This window comes from Salmo salar, chromosome 17 (assembly GCF_965601325.2).
Source record: "Salmo salar chromosome 17, fSalSal1, whole genome shotgun sequence".
NCBI classification, from domain to species: Eukaryota; Metazoa; Chordata; class Actinopteri; order Salmoniformes; family Salmonidae; genus Salmo; species Salmo salar.
Genome location: NC_138307.1, coordinates 67,248,736 through 67,269,671, shown reverse-complemented (window position 1 = coordinate 67,269,671; position 20,936 = coordinate 67,248,736). Strand labels below are relative to the sequence as shown.

Here is a 20,936-nt window from a genome sequence, read left to right as displayed (position 1 = left end):
GGTGCTCTAGAGCTCTAAGGAGACATCAGCAGATAGACAGACTTGACAGGCACGGTGCTCTAGAGCTATAAGGAGACATCAGCTGATAGACAGACTTGACAGGCACGGTGCTCTAGAGCTATAAGGATACATCTGCTGATAGACAGACTTGACAGGCACGGTGCTCTAGAACTATAAGGAGACATCAGATGATAGACAGACTTGACAGGCACGGTACTCTAGAGCTATAAGGAGACATCAGCTGATAGACAGACTTGACAGGCACGTTGCTCTAGAGCTATAAGGAGACATCTGCTGACAGACAGACTTGACAGGCACGGTACTCTAGAGCTATAAGGAGACATCAGCTGTTAGACAGACTTTACAGGCACGATACTCTAGAGCTATAAGGAGACATCAGCAGTTAGACAGACTTGACAGGCATGGTACTCTAGAACTATAAGGAGACATCAGCTGATAGACAGACTTGACAGGCACGGTACTCTAGAACTATAAGGAGACATCTGCTGGGCTGATAGACAGACTTGAAAGGCACGGTGCTCTAGAGCTATAAGGAGACATCAGCTGATAGACAGACTTGACAGGCACGGTGCTCTAGAACTATAAGGAGACATCTGCTGATAGACAGACTTGACAGGCACGGTGCTCTAGAGCTATAAGGAGACATCAGCTGATAGACAGACTTGACAGGCACGGTGCTCTAGAACTATAAGGAGACATCTGCTGGGCTGATAGACAGACTTGACAGGCACGGTACTCTAGAGCTATAAGGAGACATCTGCTGGGCTGATAGACAGACTTGACAGGCACGGTACTCTAGAACTATAAGGAGACATCAGCTGATAGACAGACTTGACAGGCACGGTGCTCTAGAGCTATAAGGAGACATCTGCTGGGCTGATAGACAGACTTGACAGGCACGGTACTCTAGAGCTATAAGGAGACATCTGCTGGGCTGATAGACAGACTTGACAGGCACGGTGCTCTAGAGCTATAAGGAGACATCTGCTGATAGACAGACTTGACAGGCACGCTGCTCTAGAACTATAAGGAGACATCAGATGATAGACAGACTTGACAGGCACGGTACTCTAGAGCTATAAGGAGACATCAGCTGATAGACAGACTTGACAGGCACGTTGCTCTAGAGCTATAAGGAGACATCTGCTGATAGACAGACTTGACAGGCACGGTGCTCTAGAGCTATAAGGAGACATCAGCTGATAGACGGACTTGACAGGCACAGTGCTCTAGAACTATAAGGAGACATCTGCTGGGCTGATAGACAGACTTGACAGGCACGGTACTCTAGAGCTATAAGGAGACATCAGCTGATAGACAGACTTGACAGGCACGTTACTCTAGAACTATAAGGAGACATCAGCTGATAGACAAACTTGACAGGCACGGTACTCTAGTGCTATAAGGAGACATCTGCTGGGCTGATAGACAGACTTGACAGGCACGGTACTCTAGAGCTATAAGGAGACATCTGCTGGGCTGATAGACAGACTTGACAGGCACGGTGCTCTAGAGCTATAAGGAGACATCTGCTGGGCTGATAGACAGACTTGACAGGCACGGTACTCTAGAGCTATATGGAGACATCAGCTGATAGACAGACTTGACAGGCACGGTGCTCTAGAGCTATAAGGAGACATCAGCTGATAGACAGATTTGACAGGCACGGTGCTCTAGAGCTATAAGGAGACATCAGCTGATAGACAGACTTGACAGGCACGGTGCTCTAGAGCTATAAGGAGACATCAGCTGATAGACAGACTTGACAGGCACGGTACTCTAGAGCTATAAGAAGACATCAGCTGATAGACAGACTTGACAGGCACGGTGCTCTAGAGCTATAAGGAGACATCAGCTGATAGACAGACTTGACAGGCACGGTGCTCTAGAGCTATAAGGAGACATCAGCTGATAGACAGACTTGACAGGCACGGTGCTCTAGAGCTATAAGGAGACATCTGCTGATAGACAGACTTGACAGGCACGGTGCTCTAGAACTATAAAGAGACATCAGCTGATAGACAGACTTGACAGGCACGGTACTCTAGAGCTATAAGGAGACATCAGCTGATAGACAGACTTGACAGGCACGGTGCTCTAGAGCTATAAGGAGACATCTGCTGATAGACAGACTTGACAGGCACGGTACTCTAGAGCTATAAGGAGACATCAGCTGTTAGACAGACTTGACAGGCACGGTGCTCTAGAACTATAAGGAGACATCTGCTGGGCTGATAGACAGACTTGACAGGCACGGTACTCTAGAACTATAAGGAGACATCAGCTGATAGACAGACTTGACAGGCACGGTGCTCTAGAGCTATAAGGAGACATCTGCTGGGCTGATAGACAGACTTGACAGGCACGGTACTCTAGAGCTATAAGGAGACATCTGCTGGGCTGATAGACAGACTTGACAGGCACGGTGCTCTAGAGCTATAAGTAGACATCAGCAGATAGACAGACTTGACAGGCACGGTGCTCTAGAGCTATAAGGAGACATCAGCTGATAGACAGACTTGACAGGCACGGTGCTCTAGAGCTATAAGGAGACATCTGCTGATAGACAGACTTGACAGGCACGGTGCTCTAGAACTATAAGGAGGCATCAGATGATAGACAGACTTGACAGGCACGGTACTCTAGAGCTATAAGGAGACATCAGCTGATAGACAGACTTGACAGGCACGTTGCTCTAGAGCTATAAGGAGACATCTGCTGACAGACAGACTTGACAGGCACGGTACTCTAGAGCTATAAGGAGACATCAGCTGTTAGACAGACTTGACAGGCACGGTTCTCTAGAGCTATAAGGAGACATCAGCTGTTAGACAGACTTGACAGGCATGGTACTCTAGAACTATAAGGAGACATCAGCTGATAGACAGACTTGACAGGCACGGTACTCTAGAACTATAAGGAGACATCAGCTGATAGACAGACTTGACAGGCACGGTGCTCTAGAGCTATAAGGAGACATCTGCTGATAGACAGACTTGACAGGCACGGTACTCTAGAGCTATAAGGAGACATCAGCTGGGCTGATAGACAGACTTGACAGGCACGGTACTCTAGAACTATAAGTAGACATCAGCTGATAGACAGACTTGACAGGCACGGTGCTCTAGAGCTATAAGGAGACATCTGCTGGGCTGATAGACAGACTTGACAGGCACGGTACTCTAGAGCTATAAGGAGACATCTGCTGGGCTGATAGACAGACTTGACAGGCACGGTGCTCTAGAGCTCTAAGGAGACATCAGCAGATAGACAGACTTGACAGGCACGGTGCTCTAGAGCTATAAGGAGACATCAGCTGATAGACAGACTTGACAGGCACGGTGCTCTAGAGCTATAAGGAGACATCTGCTGATAGACAGACTTGACAGGCACGGTGCTCTAGAACTATAAGGAGACATCAGATGATAGACAGACTTGACAGGCACGGTACTCTAGAGCTATAAGGAGACATCAGCTGATAGACAGACTTGACAGGCACGTTGCTCTAGAGCTATAAGGAGACATCTGCTGACAGACAGACTTGACAGGCACGGTACTCTAGAGCTATAAGGAGACATCAGCTGTTAGACAGACTTTACAGGCACGATACTCTAGAGCTATAAGGAGACATCAGCAGTTAGACAGACTTGACAGGCATGGTACTCTAGAACTATAAGGAGACATCAGCTGATAGACAGACTTGACAGGCACGGTACTCTAGAACTATAAGGAGACATCTGCTGGGCTGATAGACAGACTTGAAAGGCACGGTGCTCTAGAGCTATAAGGAGACATCAGCTGATAGACAGACTTGACAGGCACGGTACTCTAGAACTATAAGGAGACATCATGATAGACAGACTTGACAGGCACGGTACTGTAGAGCTATAAGGAGACATCAGCTGATAGACAGACTTGACAGGCACGGTGCTCTAGAACTATAAGGAGACATCTGCTGATAGACAGACTTGACAGGCACGGTGCTCTAGAGCTATAAGGAGACATCAGCTGATAGACAGACTTGACAGGCACGGTGCTCTAGAACTATAAAGAGACATCAGCTGATAGACAGACTTGACAGGCACGGTACTCTAGAGCTATAAGGAGACATCAGCTGATAGACAGACTTGACAGGCACGTTGCTCTAGAGCTATAAGGAGACATCTGCTGATAGACAGACTTGACAGGCACGGTGCTCTAGAGCTATAAGGAGACATCAGCTGATAGACGGACTTGACAGGCACGGTGCTCTAGAACTATAAGGAGACATCTGCTGGGCTGATAGACAGACTTGACAGGCACGGTACTCTAGAGCTATAAGGAGACATCAGCTGATAGACAGACTTGACAGGCACGTTACTCTAGAACTATAAGGAGACATCAGCTGATAGACAAACTTGACAGGCACAGTACTCTAGTGCTATAAGGAGACATCTGCTGGGCTGATAGACAGACTTGACAGGCACGGTACTCTAGAGCTATAAGGAGACATCTGCTGGGCTGATAGACAGACTTGACAGGCACGGTGCTCTAGAGCTATAAGGAGACATCTGCTGGGCTGATAGACAGACTTGACAGGCACTGTACTCTAGAGCTATATGGAGACATCAGCTGATAGACAGACTTGACAGGCACGGTGCTCTAGAGCTATAAGGAGACATCAGCTGATAGACAGATTTGACAGGCACGGTGCTCTAGAGCTATAAGGAGACATCAGCTGATAGACAGACTTGACAGGCACGGTGCTCTAGAGCTATAAGGAGACATCAGCTGATAGACAGACTTGACAGGCACGGTACTCTAGAGCTATAAGAAGACATCAGCTGATAGACAGACTTGACAGGCACGGTGCTCTAGAGCTATAAGGAGACATCAGCTGATAGACAGACTTGACAGGCACGGTGCTCTAGAGCTATAAGGAGACATCAGCTGATAGACAGACTTGACAGGCACGGTGCTCTAGAGCTATAAGGAGACATCTGCTGATAGACAGACTTGACAGGCACGGTGCTCTAGAACTATAAAGAGACATCAGCTGATAGACAGACTTGACAGGCACGGTACTCTAGAGCTATAAGGAGAAATCAGCTGATAGACAGACTTGACAGGCACGGTGCTCTAGAGCTATAAGGAGACATCTGCTGATAGACAGACTTGACAGGCACGGTACTCTAGAGCTATAAGGAGACATCAGCTGTTAGACAGACTTGACAGGCACGGTGCTCTAGAACTATAAGGAGACATCTGCTGGGCTGATAGACAGACTTGACAGGCACGGTACTCTAGAACTATAAGGAGACATCAGCTGATAGACAGACTTGACAGGCACGGTGCTCTAGAGCTATAAGGAGACATCTGCTGGGCTGATAGACAGACTTGACAGGCACGGTACTCTAGAGCTATAAGGAGACATCTGCTGGGCTGATAGACAGACTTGACAGGCACGGTGCTCTAGAGCTATAAGTAGACATCAGCAGATAGACAGACTTGACAGGCACGGTGCTCTAGAGCTATAAGGAGACATCAGCTGATAGACAGACTTGACAGGCACGGTGCTCTAGAGCTATAAGGAGACATCTGCTGATAGACAGACTTGACAGGCACGGTGCTCTAGAACTATAAGGAGGCATCAGATGATAGACAGACTTGACAGGCACGGTACTCTAGAGCTATAAGGAGACATCAGCTGATAGACAGACTTGACAGGCACGTTGCTCTAGAGCTATAAGGAGACATCTGCTGACAGACAGACTTGACAGGCACGGTACTCTAGAGCTATAAGGAGACATCAGCTGTTAGACAGACTTTACAGGCACGATACTCTAGAGCTATAAGGAGACATCAGCAGTTAGACAGACTTGACAGGCATGGTACTCTAGAACTATAAGGAGACATCAGCTGATAGACAGACTTGACAGGCACGGTACTCTAGAACTATAAGGAGACATCTGCTGATAGACAGACTTGACAGGCACGGTGCTCTAGAGCTATAAGGAGACATCTGCTGGGCTGATAGACAGACTTGACAGGCACGGTGCTCTAGAGCTATAAGGAGACATCAGCAGATAGACAGACTTGACAGGCACGGTGCTCTAGAGCTATAAGGAGACATCAGCTGATAGACAGACTTGACAGGCACGGTACTCTAGAGCTATAAGGAGACATCAGCTGATAGACAGACTTGATAGGCACGGTGCTCTAGAGCTATAAGGAGACATCAGCTGGGCTGATAGACAGACTTGACAGGCACGGTGCTCTAGAGCTATAAGGAGACATCTGCTGGGCTGATAGACAGACTTGACAGGCACGGTACTCTAGAGCTATATGGAGACATCAGCTGATAGACAGACTTGACAGGCACGGTGCACTAGAGCTATAAGGAGACATCAGCTGATAGACAGATTTGACAGGCACGGTGCTCTAGAGCTATAAGGAGACATCTGCTGGGCTGATAGACAGACTTGACAGGCACGGTACTCTAGAACTATAAGGAGACATCAGCTGATAGACAGACTTGACAGGCACGGTGCTCTAGAGCTATAAGGAGACATCTGCTGGGCTGATAGACAGACTTGACAGGCACGGTACTCTAGAGCTATAAGGAGACATCTGCTGGGCTGATAGACAGACTTGACAGGCACGGTGCTCTAGAGCTATAAGTAGACATCAGCAGATAGACAGACTTGACAGGCACGGTGCTCTAGAGCTATAAGGAGACATCCGCTGATAGACAGACTTGACAGGCACGGTGCTCTAGAGCTATAAGGAGACATCTGCTGATAGACAGACTTGACAGGCACGGTACTCTAGAGCTATAAGGAGACATCAGCTGATAGACAGACTTGACAGGCACGTTGCTCTAGAGCTATAAGGAGACATCTGCTGACAGACAGACTTGACAGGCACGGTACTCTAGAGCTATAAGGAGACATCAGCTGTTAGACAGACTTGACAGGCACGGTACTCTAGAACTATAAGGAGACATCAGCTGATAGACAGACTTGACAGGCACGGTACTCTAGAACTATAAGGAGACATCAGCTGATAGACAGACTTGACAGGCACGGTGCTCTAGAGCTATAAGGAGACATCTGCTGATAGACAGACTTGACAGGCACGGTACTCTAGAGCTATAAGGAGACATCAGCTGTTAGACAGACTTGACAGGCACGGTACTCTAGAACTATAAGGAGACATCAGCTGATAGACAGACTTGACAGGCACGGTACTCTAGAACTATAAGGAGACATCAGCTGATAGACAGACTTGACAGGCACGGTGCTCTAGAGCTATAAGGAGACATCTGCTGATAGACAGACTTGACAGGCACGGTACTCTAGAGCTATAAGGAGACATCAGCTGTTAGACAGACTTGACAGGCACTTTGCTCTAGAACTATAAGGAGACATCTGCTGGGCTGATAGACAGACTTGACAGGCACGGTACTCTAGAACTATAAGTAGACATCAGCTGATAGACAGACTTGACAGGCACGGTGCTCTAGAGCTATAAGGAGACATCTGCTGGGCTGATAGACAGACTTGACAGGCACGGTGCTCTAGAGCTATAAGGAGACATCAGATGATAGACAGACTTGACAGGCACGTTGCTTTAGAGCTATAAGGAGACATCTGCTGACAGACAGACTTGACAGGCACGGTACTCTAGAGCTATAAGGAGACATCAGCTGTTAGACAGACTTGACAGGCACGGTACTCTAGAGCTATAAGGAGACATCAGCTGTTAGACAGACTTGACAGGCATGGTACTCTAGAACTATAAGGAGACATCAGCTGATAGACAGACTTGACAGGCACGGTACTCTAGAACTATAAGGAGACATCTGCTGATAGACAGACTTGACAGGCACGGTGCTCTAGAGCTATAAGGAGACATCTGCTGGGCTGATAGACAGACTTGACAGGCACGGTGCTCTAGAGCTATAAGGAGACATCAGCAGATAGACAGACTTGACAGGCACGGTGCTCTAGAGCTATAAGGAGACATCAGCAGATAGACAGACTTGACAGGCACGGTGCTCTAGAGCTATAAGGAGACATCAGCTGATAGACAGACTTGACAGGCACTGTACTCTAGAGCTATAAGGAGACATCAGCTGATAGACAGACTTGATAGGCACGGTGCTCTAGAGCTATAAGGAGACATCAGCTGGGCTGATAGACAGACTTGACAGGCACGGTGCTCTAGAGCTATTAGAAGACATCAGCTGATAGACAGACTTGACAGGCACGGTACTCTAGAGCTATAAGGAGACATCAGCTGGGCTGATAGACAGACTTGACAGGCACGGTGCTCTAGAGCTATAAGAAGACATCAGCTGATAGACAGACTTGACAGGCACGGTGCTCTAGAGCTATAAGGAGACATCAGCTGATAGACAGACTTGACAGGCACGGTACTCTAGAACTATAAGGAGCCATCTGCTGGGCTGATAGACAGACTTGACAGGCACGGTACTCTAGAGCTATAAGGAGACATCTGCTGGGCTGATAGACAGACTTGACAGAAGTACCGAAAATAACAAAAGTTCTATTACGGAATCGTTTTTCATGATCTACTGTCGGTATACCGTGCAACACTAAGGGACGCACACACACACACACTTGTGAAAGATGCAGACCTTTATTTCCCATGCTCAGGTTAAACCTACTCCTGGACTCAAAAGCACTTCCAATGGAGAGTCACTTTTGAAAGTGCTTTTGAGTCTAGGAGTAGGCTTAACCTGGACCTGTGACGCATTTGGGTATCAGCAATTCTACGTCTTCTGACTGGTCTAGTCTTTCACAGGCATTCAGGAACTTGACAAGCTGATCAATATCTTGAATTGTAACGTTAGTTGTAGCCTTTAGTTGGAAGGGAATGGGAGAAAGGGTAGAGGAGGCAGGGGGAGGGGAAAGAAGAAAATGATTGTGATGGAAACTGAGGGAGATGTTTAAGAGAAGAGAGACGTGATTAGCGGAGGTAGAGAAGGATGAGTGTGAACAAAGGAGAGGAGGTGGTTGGGAGAGGAGGAACAGGATGACTGAGGAAAGCAGTAGGAGGGGTTGGATGTCATGTCACAGAGGATGTACGTGTGCCAGCTGCATGCTGCTTTAATAAAATGCTAACAGCTATTGAGTACAAAACCACTTTTGTTAGCATTAGGGCTAGTGGAGAGGAGACTAGTATTGTTAGCATTAGGGCTAGTGGAGAGGAGACTAGTATTGTTAGCATTAGGGCTAGTGGAGAGGAGACTAGTATTGTTAGCATTAGGGCTAGTGGACAGGAGACTAGTATTGTTAGCATTAGGGCTGGTGGAGAGGAGACTAGTATTGTTAGCATTAGGGCTGGTGGAGAGGAGACTAGTATTGTTAGCATTAGGGCTAGTAGAAAGGAGACTAGTATTGTTAGCATTAGGGCTAGTGGAGAGGAGACTAGTATTGTTAGCATTAGGGCTAGTGGAGAGGAGACTAGTATTGTTAGCATTAGGGCTAGTGGAGAGGAGACTAGTATTGTTAGCATTAGTGCTAGTGGAGAGGAGGCTAGTTTTGTCAGCATTGACTCCTGGGACTTTTCTATTGGTTCCAGACCAACAGGCAAAATCAATCAAGCCCAGCTAAACTACACTGAACACAAATATAAACACAACATACAACAATTTCAAAGATCTGAGTTACAGTTCATATAAGGAAATCAGTCAATTGAAATAAATTCATTATGCCCTAATCTATGGATTTCACATGACTGGGAATACAGATATGCATCTGTTGGTCACAGATACCTTAAAAGAAAGTAGGGGTTTCTGGTCTCACCACCATTTGCCTCATGCAGCAAGACACATGTCTTTCGCATAGAGTTGATCAGGCTGTTGATTGTGGCCTATGGAATGTTTTCCCACTCCTCTTCAAATAGCTTTGCAAAGTTGCTGGATATTGGCGGGAACTGGAACACACTGTCAGACACGTCGATCCAGAGCATCCTAAACGTGCTCAATGGGTGACATGTCTGGTGAGTTTGAAGGCCATGGAAGAACTGGGACATTTTCACCTTCCAGGAATTGTGTATTGATCCTTGCAACATGGGGCTGTGCATTATCATGCTGAAACATGAGGTGATGGCGGCGGATGAATGACACGACAATGGGCCTCAGGATCTCATCACGGTATCTCTGTGCATTCAAATTGCCATCGATAAAATGCAATTGTGGTCGTTGTCCATAGCTTTTGCCTGCTTATAGCATAACCCCACCACCACTATGGCGCACTCTGTTCACAACGTTGACATCAGCAAACCACTAGCCCACACGATGCCATACACGCTGTCTGCCATCTGACCAATATAGTTAAAACCAGGATTCATCTGTGAAGAGCACACTTCTCCAGCATGCCAGTGGCCATTAAAGGTGAGCATTTCCCCACTGAAGTCGGTTACGACGCCGAACTGCAGTCAGGTCAAGACCATGGTTATGATGAAGAGGACGCACATGAACTTCACTGAGACGGTTTCTGACTGTTTGTGCAGAAATTCTTTGGTTGTTCAAACCCACAGTTTCATCAGCTGTCCGGGTGGCTGGTTTCAGACGATCCCGCAGGTGAAGAAGCCGGATATGGAGGACCTGGGCTGGCGTGGTTAAATGTGGTCTGCGGTTGTGACGCCAGTTGACGTACTGCTAAATTCTCTAAAACGACATTGGAGGTGGCTTAACATGAAATTCTCTGGCAACAGCTCTTGTGGACAAACCTGCAGTCAGCATGCCAATTGCATGCTGCCTCATGCAATTGAGACATCTGTGGCATTATGTTGTGTGACAAAAATGCAGATTTTAGAGTGGCCTTTTATTGACCCAAGCACAAGGTGCACCTGTGTAATGATCATGCTGTTTAATCAGCTTCTTGATATGCCACCACCTGTCAGGTAGATGGATTATCTTGGCAAATGAGAAATGCTCACTAACAGGGATGTAAACAAATGTGTGCACAAAATGTGAGAGAAATAAGCTCATGAAACATGGAACAAACACGTTACATGTTGCGTTTATATTTTTGTTGAGTATATTTGCCATGATTTTGGTGTTTGATCCCAGGTCTGTCAGTCACAAAGTGATACAGTCTCTTTCTCTCTCACCCCAAACAGAAAAGCAAAAACAGCAGCCGAACTCCAAATGCCGCTCATTACCGCAGGCTGTTGTGGGTCTTAATTATCCCTCCTTTAAAACTGAAAGGAGGAGAGGAGATCCCCCTCTCCATCCCTCTCTCATTGCCTCCAGTAGCACAGGCAAGCTAGCATCTCACACCTGTCCAGCTAGGGGAAACCCGATCTCACACACACACACACACACACACACACACACACACACACACACACACACACACACACACACACACACACACACACACACACACACACACACACACACACACACACACCCAGCTGATAAGCCCATTTTAACTGCAGCTGGCGAACTGACCTAATGTACTGTGTAAGATACGATGAAGCAAAAAGCTGATACACACAAAATAACACTGGGTTCAAAGTTCAGTAGACAGATGGCAAAACGGAAGAACACTTCAGACAGACATACAGACGGACACACCCACCTACCTAGTTTTGCTGGGTCTTCCTTTCCCCTCCTTTACTAAGTTCTCTCTCACCTAGCTCAGAGTAAATATGGTGCTGTCGCTCACCTAGCTCAGAGTAAATATGATGCTGTCTCTCACCTAGCTCAGAGTAAATATGATGCTGTCTCTCACCTAGCTCAGAGTAAATATGGTGCTGTCTCTCACCTAGCTCAGAGTAAATATGGTGCTGTCTCTCACCTAGCTCAGAGTAAATATGGTGCTGTCTCTCACCTTCCCTCTCAGTATCCCTTAACACACACCTCAACCTCCTGGGAAACAAACCCAAACCACCTGGGACACCACAGTACCTCTTTACTCCTGTCAAACAGTAGGAAAAGACAGTACTGAGGTACACATTTGTTGGTGTCAGAGAGTATTTGTTGTGTAATTGTATTTGGGAAGTGTCTGTATGGTTAGTAGAAAGGTTTGGAATGTAATGCTGGATAGTTGAATCCATGTTGTGAATATTTCATTGGACATTGTGTGTTGGATGACATGAACTCTGAAGTGATGCTTCCAATAGCAGATAAGAGAAAATCCTAATGAACACCTCAACTCCTTACTTGACCTTCGCACTAACAAGGCTTTCTAGCCCACACAGCTTTGACACCTGCTACAGTACTGTAGTGTAACGCCCTGGCCATAGAGAGGGGTTTTTGTTCTTTATTTTGGTTAGGCCAGGGTGTTACATTGGGTGGGCATTCTATGTTCATTTTCTATGTTGTCTGTTTCATTGATTTTGGCCGTGTGGCTTCCAATCAGGCACAGCTATTGTTGGTTGTTGCTGATTGGGAGTCACACATAAGTGCCTATTTTTCCGTTGGGGTTTTGTGGGTAATTGTTTCTGTTACCTGACAGTACTGTTTGGCTGTCAGTTTTCTCGTTTTTGTGTATAGTGTTCTTTCGTCCATTAAAATCATGATGAACACTAACTCCGCTGCGCCTTGGTCTACTCTCTCTCCCGACAGCCGTTACAGAATTACCCACCAAAAACGGACCAAGCATCGGAGGAAGGAGAGGCACCAGGAGAAGGAAAGTAATATGGACTCATGGACTTTGGAGAAGATGGAGAGGAACGTTCAGGATTCCTGGAGATGGGAAGAATTAATGGACGGAAAGGGACCATGGGCTCAAGCTGGGGAGTATCGCCGCCCGCAGTGGGAGATCGAGGCAGCGATAGCTGAGAGGCGCTGGTATGAGGAAAGGGAGCGCAACAGACACGAGAGGCAGCCCCCAACATTTTTTGGGGGGGGGCACATGGGGAGATTGGCGGAGTCAGGCGGTAGACCTGAGCCAACTCCCCGTGCTTACAGGAGGCAGCGCAGAACTGGTCAGACACCGTGTTATGCGGTAAAGCGCACGGTGTCCCCAGTACGCGTTCATAGCCCGGTGCGCTATAGGCCAGCCCCCCGCAAGTGCCATGTGAGTGCAGGCATCGAGCCAGGACGGGTTGTGCCAGCTCAGCGAGTCTGGTCTCCGGTGCGCCTTTTCGGTCCAGGTTATCCTGCACCGGCTCTGCGCACTGTGTCTCCAGAGCGCTGGGAGGGCCCAGTTCGCCCAATGCCTGCGCTTCGCCCGTGACGGGCCAAAGTGGGCATTCAGCCTGGAGTGTGGGTAAGGAGCCTACGTACCAGAACTCCAGTGCTCCCCCACAGCCCGGTTTATCCTGTGCCTCCTCCTCGGACCAGGCCTCCAGTGGGTCTCCCCATCCTGGTTAAGCCTGTGCCTCCTCCACGGACCAGGCCTCCAGTGGGTTTCCCCATCCTGGTCTCTCCTGTGCCGCCTCCACGGACCAGGCCTCCAGTGGGTCTCCCCATCCTGGTCTCTCCTATGCCGCCTCCATGGACCAGGCCTCCAGTGGGTCTCCCCATCCTGGTCCATCCTGTGCCTCCTCCTAGGACCAGGCCTCCAGTGGGTCTCCCCATCCTGGTCAGTCCTGTGCCTGCTCAATGGACCAGGCCTCCAGTGGGTCTCGCCAGTCCGGAGCCGCCAGAGCCGCCCGCCTGTCCGGAGCCGCCAGAGCCGCCCGCCTGTCCAGAGCCGCCCGCCTGTCCGACGCAGCCATCGACGCCCGCCAGCCGGGCGCAGCCCACCCGGACCCTCCCCTTCAGAGTCAGGTTTTGCGGCCGGAGTCCGCACCTTGGGGGGGGGGGGGGGGGGGGGGTACTGTAACGCCCTGGCCATAGAGATGGGTTTTTGTTATTTATTTTGGTTAGGCCAGGGTGTTACATTGGGTGGGCGTTCTATGTTCATTTTCTATGTTGTCTGTTTCATTGATTTTGGCCGTGTGGCTTCCAATCAGGCACAGCTGTTGTTGGTTGTTGCTGATTGGGAGTCACACATAAGTGCCTGTTTTTCCGTTGGGGTTTTGTGGGTAATTGTTTCTGTTACGTATTGCACCTGACAGTACTGTTTGGCTGTCAGTTTTCTCGTTTTTGTGTATAGTGTTCTTTTGTCCATTAAAATCATGATGAACACTAACTCCGCTGCGCCTTGGTCGACTCTCTCTCCCGACAGCCGTTACATGTAGCTATGCGGGTCTACTGTACAGTACACCAAGCAACATATTCTCAACACTGGGCAGGTTGCTAAGGATTCAACCTTCTAAGAAAACAATCTAACCAGAGAAATGGCAAAGTGTAGTTTCTATGACAACATGGTTCACAGTTGAACCAAATGATTTTGATGGTCTAGTTGGTTAAAGTGTGATACTCCCATCCCCAGAGACCAGATTTGGCCCATTTAAAAGCAGGTTAAATCACTACATTTATATCCGTATTTGTGGGGGAAATTATTTCATATCAGAAGCCTCCCTTTTAAAATTATTTAAGAAACACTAATACTGACTAGCTAATTTGCTATCTGCAACAGGTGAAGTCACCTCAAATATCCCCTCCCTTCTCCACCCATTGGAATTCTCATGTCAGACTTCACCAAATTTAGGAGGTAAAACCCTTGCAGGATCCTCCTCTGTAATAAAAGGATATCACTTTGACCTTCACGTCGCTTACCTCCCCTGAGAGGAGGAACCAATGACCCAACACGGAGGATAGACTCATCGGATTACCAGATTTGCCGATTTTGCAAAATCATCTCAGACTTTTTATGTTAATGTCTTGAGACTTGAGGTAGTTTAGTAGTTTGAAAGTGTTGTTTCTTGTAGCGTCCTTGAACGTTTGAACTCTTTTGTAAAGTCAGGGTTGTATAGTTCTAGTAAAGAGAGGAAAGGCTCCCACACTAATGCTGCTCCTTTTACTATCTTTCTCTCTACAGTATGTTATACCCAGATCCATGTGGGATGTGCATATCACTGTATAGCTGTGATACCGTGTGTGTGTATGTATATGTGTGTGTGTATGTATATGTGTGTGTGTGCTTAGCAAACAGCAGCATGGCTGATTCACAACCCACAGGGATGTATATGAGAGGGTGGATCCCACATACAGCCATATAGACATACAGTCATAAAGCCATATAGTCACACAGACTCATAACCATACAACCATATAGCCACACAGCCACACAGCCATATAGCCATACAGCAATATAGCCAAATAGCCATACAGCCATACAGCCATATAGCCACATAGCCACACAGCCATACAGCCATATAGCCACACAGCCACACAGCCACACAGCCATACAGCCATATAGCCATACAGCCACATAGCCACACAGCCACACAGCCATACAGGCACACAGCCACACAGCCATACAGCCATACAGCCACACAGCCACACAGCTATACAAATGTGAGGATGCTGATGATTATACATCCCCCATCGCTACTATGATGACCAACTGATGGCACACACACACACACACTCTGTGACATGACTCATCGTTTCTCTTATCTTAATGAGACGCTGGACAAGACTGGACAAGACTGGGCTCTTAATGACACTTCAAGGAATTGAAGCTGCTGAGCTCTGTTACCAGGAATGCTTTGTAATTGGCTAGTTAGGAAAACACGAACATCCATTAGCATCCTAGCTTCAATCAGGGAGTCAATGTAATGGCTTAAAGGGGTTAAATCATTTCAATACGACAAAGTTGTAGTGTGACACTTATGTGCATATACGTGTTTGTGTGTGGCTAACTGTGTGTGTGGAAGTCTGTGTTTGTGTGTGGATCACTGTGTCTGTGTGCGTGTCTGTGTGCGTGTGCGTGTGCGTGTGCGTGTGCGTGTGCGTGTGTGTGTGTGTGTGTGTGTGTGTGTGTGTGTGTGAGAGAGAGAGCGTGAAAGACAGGGAGTGTGTTTGTGTGTGTTTGTGTGCACTTGTGTATTTGACAAGTACAGAGATGGAGAGACAGGATGCTTTTTATGGTGGTGATCTGGTGGATGGGTGATATCCAAGGACCGTAGGCTGCAGATCTCTGATAGCGTCGGTGATGACAAGGGTAAAAGTGGTTTGAAGCTGAAGCGACAGATCTTGTGGCTGGCTGGCTCTGTCCGGGCTCTCATTATTCCCTATCAGTGGCAATCTGGAACCATCTCTCTGCCTCTCGAGCTGCTCTCTGTGGTGTAAATGGATGGAGCAGTCAAGCTGCGAAAGCCAATGCCCTGTGGGGGTGGCACGGCATCCTGTATTGTAGAAAGAGGGACCTCTACATAGGGTTGGAATGGCTATGGGGCTGCATTATGATATTATTAATGAAGTCATATATAATAAAGGTGAAATCCTGCGGCTCTCTGTTTCTTTCCTCTCTTGCTCTCACTTTATTTCCTCTCTCTCTCTCTCTCTCTCTCTCTCTCTCTCTCGCTCTCTCTCTCTCTCCCCTCTTCTCTCCTCTTCTCTCCTCTCCGCTTCTCTCTCTCCCCTCTCCTCTTCTATCCCTCCCCTCTCCTCTTCTCCCTTGCTCTTTTTTACACACACTCTCCATTTCGATCGTATGATAACAAAATGCCATTCTAAACTTCATGCTAACCATTTAACATGGAGAACGTTATGAGGCAACCATTAAGGTATCTTACCGTGGCACACACCCACATTACTGGCCTGTGGAGGCACACAAAACGGGTATGCAGGAAATAGGGTGTTTACTTGAAACGGAGACTGGAGGGGTGGCTAGACCCATGCTGGACTAGACCCCAAGAGAGAAAGAGAGAATATGTATGTATGGTGCGTGGATGTGTTATTTTACCAATACACTTACAGTACAACTACACATACAGTACAACGTCTCTCCATCGTTAGTCCTACTTACATTAGCTCTGGTGTGCTACAGTGTAAGACCCAGAGTCCCTAGGAATCAAACGTTTACCATCGTTTCTTTCTCTCCTTTCTTGTCGAGATATCGAATATTAAACCGTCTTAACGGGTACAACACTTAAACCACAATTCTCAGTGGAGCCCTTCTGTAATGACTTCTTCTTTAGTGCTGTGATTGTCGACTTGAGTCAGATAACCATGACAGGACAGAATTAGAGGCCCTCCGAGACGAAGGATTTGAACAGCTGTACTCGTGGCGGTTTGTTGTCTTTCTTGCTGATGCACTCTGGTTATTTTCAGAGATAGAGGGCCGGTTCGGTCCCAAGCGGGGGATGGGAAGAATAAACAATGCCGAAGTCATCGCACTACGCAGGATAAACCGTTTACTGAATGCACACTTTTAATTGCCTGCCTTTGAGCTGGGTTTACTGACAGATTGAATTGGTCTGACATAAGATGTTTCAGTTCATCCCACTGTAAGGTCCTTGTCAGCCCATCATTCGACCACAATAACAAGTTTAGATAGCTGGCCGCTAAACTAACTTAGCAATCTTAAAATGTTTTGATTACATGGCTAATTGATTGACTATCAGTGACTGACATAACAACAGAAAAACTGCTGATGCACAACCACATTTCCAAACGGCATATTGTGTATTCTACTATTCTAGCTTGCAACAGTAAGTTGAGACCCCAAATTAGTTCCAAATGTTTGTTGTACTATGGGGCGACAGGTAGCCTAGTGATTAAAGCGTTGGGCAAGTAACCGAATCCTGAGCAGACAAGGTAAAAATCTGTCGTTCTTCCCCTGAACAAGGCAGTTAAACCTACTGTTCCCTGGTAGGCCGTCATTGTAAATAAGAATTTGTTCTTAACTGATTTGCCTAGTTAAATAAAGGTAAAAATAATACTCATATTTTTGTGAAAATTGATGTGAGGGCCTTCAAAAGGGGGGCCGCGGGCCAACAGTTGCTCATCCCTAATATACTGTACATCATGCTGAATTTAGGACATGGGACTAAGGGGCGCAGTGGTCTGGGGTTATGGTCTTGTGTCATTAAGTCATAGGGCCTAATATGTGTTCATCCTGATGGATGCACTGTATAAAATCGTTTTGTGTAGATGGGTCAGCTAGACACACACAAACACACACAGACTCCACCCTGGCTCTGCTGTGGAATGTCTGCACACGCTGCCAGAGTCATTCTGACATGCATTGGTAAACCTCTGTGCCATTACCATGCATTATGAAAGGACTATCTGTTAAGTTACATAAATGTAAAAAGCTTGCCTGAACTAGAATAGGCTACACTGGCCCCGTGTCTACGCATAGCCCAAGTGTTACGAAACCGTGTGTCCAGTTTTCTAATAATGATCATAAAACATAATTACTATTTAAAGTCAACATTTTAATCATCCACTACGACAACTATGTATTAGAGTGAGTGAGCTTTTTTACAAGGTCAACACTAACTAACATTTTCTTTGTTTTTCTGTCTTACAGAAAGAATGGTTATGTCTCAACTGCCAGACCCAAAGAGCTCTCTCTGGCCAGCTGGGCGATATACCCCCTCCACCATCTCCTGTGAAGAAGCAACTACCCACAGCTACCCCTACCCCTCCTGCCTCCCCTGCCAAAGTCCCTGCCTCCCCAGCTGCTGCTGCTGCTGCCTCTCCATTAACAAGAAGCCCCTCAGTCACTCAGGCAGAGGCAGCAGCAGCAGCAAAGGAAGACACCCAGCCGCTTCCCATGTCCAAGGTAGTAACAGAACGCACCCCGCCCCAAACACCAGACTCTGCGTCTGCAAACACAGACACCACACCCATCCCACCTGAGCATGCCACCCCTCCCTCTGATAGTGTCCCAGAGGAGAAAGAACCAGAGCAGGCTGAAACAATGGAAGCTATATCTGTGACTATACTGGATGAGCCTGTGACAGAGAGTGTAGTGGAGAGTGCTGTCGAAGCCTCAGCAGTGGAGAAAGACCCAGAGCAGGCTGAAGCGATGGAAGCTATATCTGTGACTATAAAGGATGAGCCTGTGACAGAGAGTGTAGTGGAGAGTGCTGTCGCGGCCCCAGCAGTGGAGAAAGACCCAGAGCAGGCTGAAGCGATGGAAGCTATATCTGAGACTATACTGGATGAGCCTGTGACAGAGAGTGTAGCGGAGAGTGCTGTCGAGGCCCCGGCAGTGGATCATCCAGAGAGTATGCCAGAGAAAGTTACAGAAGAACAGTCACCACCCAACACTACTCAGGCAGAATCAGATTTCCAGCCTGCAGTTGTAGAGGAGCCTGTCATTGCCCCCCCTGTAGAGAATGAGTCAGAAAAGCCTGTTGAGGCTGCACCCGAGCCAACTCCAAGCCCAGATACAGTGCAGAGTGAGTCTACAGCAGAGCAGATCTCACCGGCTCCCTCTGCAGGTAGTGAGAAACAGGAGCCCATCCTAGAGAAGGTTCTTGAAGAGGAAGCTAAGTCGGTAGAACCAGAGGTGATTCCAACACCTGAAACGGTCACACAGGAAATTACTGTCCAACCTGACCAATCACCAGAGCCTGTACCGCCAGCTCCTGTTGTCACTGAGGAGGAAGATAAAGCAGTGGTGATTGAGGAAGAACCTAGCCAGCCACCTAAAGCTGAGGAGACAGCTCCAACACCTCCTGCAGTCACCGAGCAGGAGGAGAAACGTAAAGAGCCAGAGCCTCAAGCAACTACTGTTGAACAGCCTCCAACTGAGGTGTCTTCAGTACATACAGGTCCAGTAGCAGAGAGTTCAGCTGTGGAGACGGCCGTGGAGACTAAGATGCCAAAAGTGGCTCCTGCTCCACCAGTTAAGATTGTAGAGAATTCGGCCTCAGCACCCGAAGCCCCTAATGAGCCGGTAGAGGATTGTACATCTCCCAAACCAGCAGAGCTAGAGCCTGTGCCTTCACAAAAAGAGGATGTGCCCCCTGCGGTAGAAGAAACTCCCCCTGTAGTTGTTGAGAATGAACAGCCTAAAGAGGTAGGGACCTTTCCACAAACTGAGGCAGTTGAGTCTGTAGCCACATCTCCTCCTCTAGTTACTGATAAAGTTGAGGAGAAGCCTGTAGAGAAGGAGGAAGAGTCAATTCCGCCAGCCCAAGTAGAGGAGAAACCTGTAGAGAAGGAGGCAGAGCCAATTCAGCCAGCCCAAGTTGAGGAGAAGCCTTTAGAGAAGGAGGCAGAGCCAATTCAGCCAGCCCAAGTTGAGGAGAAGCCTGTAGAGAAGGAGGCAGAGCCAATTCTGCCAGCCCAAATTGAGGAGAAGCCTGTAGAGAAGGAGGCAGAAGCAATTCAGCCAGCCCAAGTTGAGGAGAAGCCGGTAGAGAAGGAGGCAGAGGCAATTCCGCCAGCCCAAGTTGAGGAGAAGCCGGTAGAGAAGGAGGCAGTGCCAATTCCGAAAGCCCGAGTTGAGGAGAAGCCTGTAGAGAAGGAAGCAGAGGCAATTCAGCCAGCCCGAGTTGAGGAGAAGCCTGTAGAGAAGGAGGCAGAGCCAATTCAGCCAGCCCAAGTTGAGGAGAAGCCTGTAGAAAGTGAGGCAGTAGTAAAGAAAGTACCAGAGGCTTCTCCTGCACCTCCTGCCGCTGAACCAGAAAACGTTAGCCCTGAGAGAGATGCCGAAAGGACAGAGTCAGAAACAGTGGTTGAACCCAGCCCAGAAGTCAAAGCCGAGGAGTCAGTTTCACCATCCCCTTTTGAGAAAAATGTCCCTGAACAGCTCCCAGAACCTGAACCACGATCAGCTAAAGTTGATCAGATCCCACCTCAGGAGGCTGTAGAAGCTCCAGCACCAGTAGTAGAAAAAAACACAGATGAAACTGAAACTGAGGCTGGAGCAGAACGTGTAGGTCAGAAAGAGGAAAATCTGACATCTGTGAATACCAAGGTTGAACCAGAGCCAACAGCCGATAATAAGGCTGAGAAGGCCCAGAATGAGTCTACTCCCCCAGCTTCTGAAGCTAAAGAGCAAGAAAAGGTCAAAGCAGAGCACTTAGAACAAGCTATAGAGGCAGCGTCACTATCATCTGCTGCTAGTGAGCCACAAGCCCCTGAGAACGTTTCT

The 20,936-nt window shown here is 47.8% G+C and overlaps 1 protein-coding gene across 2 annotated transcripts in view; it reads left to right on the top strand.

Annotated features, from left to right (window-relative positions):
• LOC106576559 (protein piccolo) overlaps positions 1–20,936 on the top strand; it is an 83,815-nt gene that overhangs the window by 34,716 nt on the left and 28,163 nt on the right. For both annotated transcript variants that reach the window (XM_082964034.1, XM_082964033.1), the window contains exon 3: positions 18,357–18,611. In XM_082964034.1, coding sequence (XP_082820160.1) covers positions 18,357–18,611 — 255 coding nt within the window. The remainder of the gene's footprint in view (positions 1–18,356; positions 18,612–20,936) is intronic.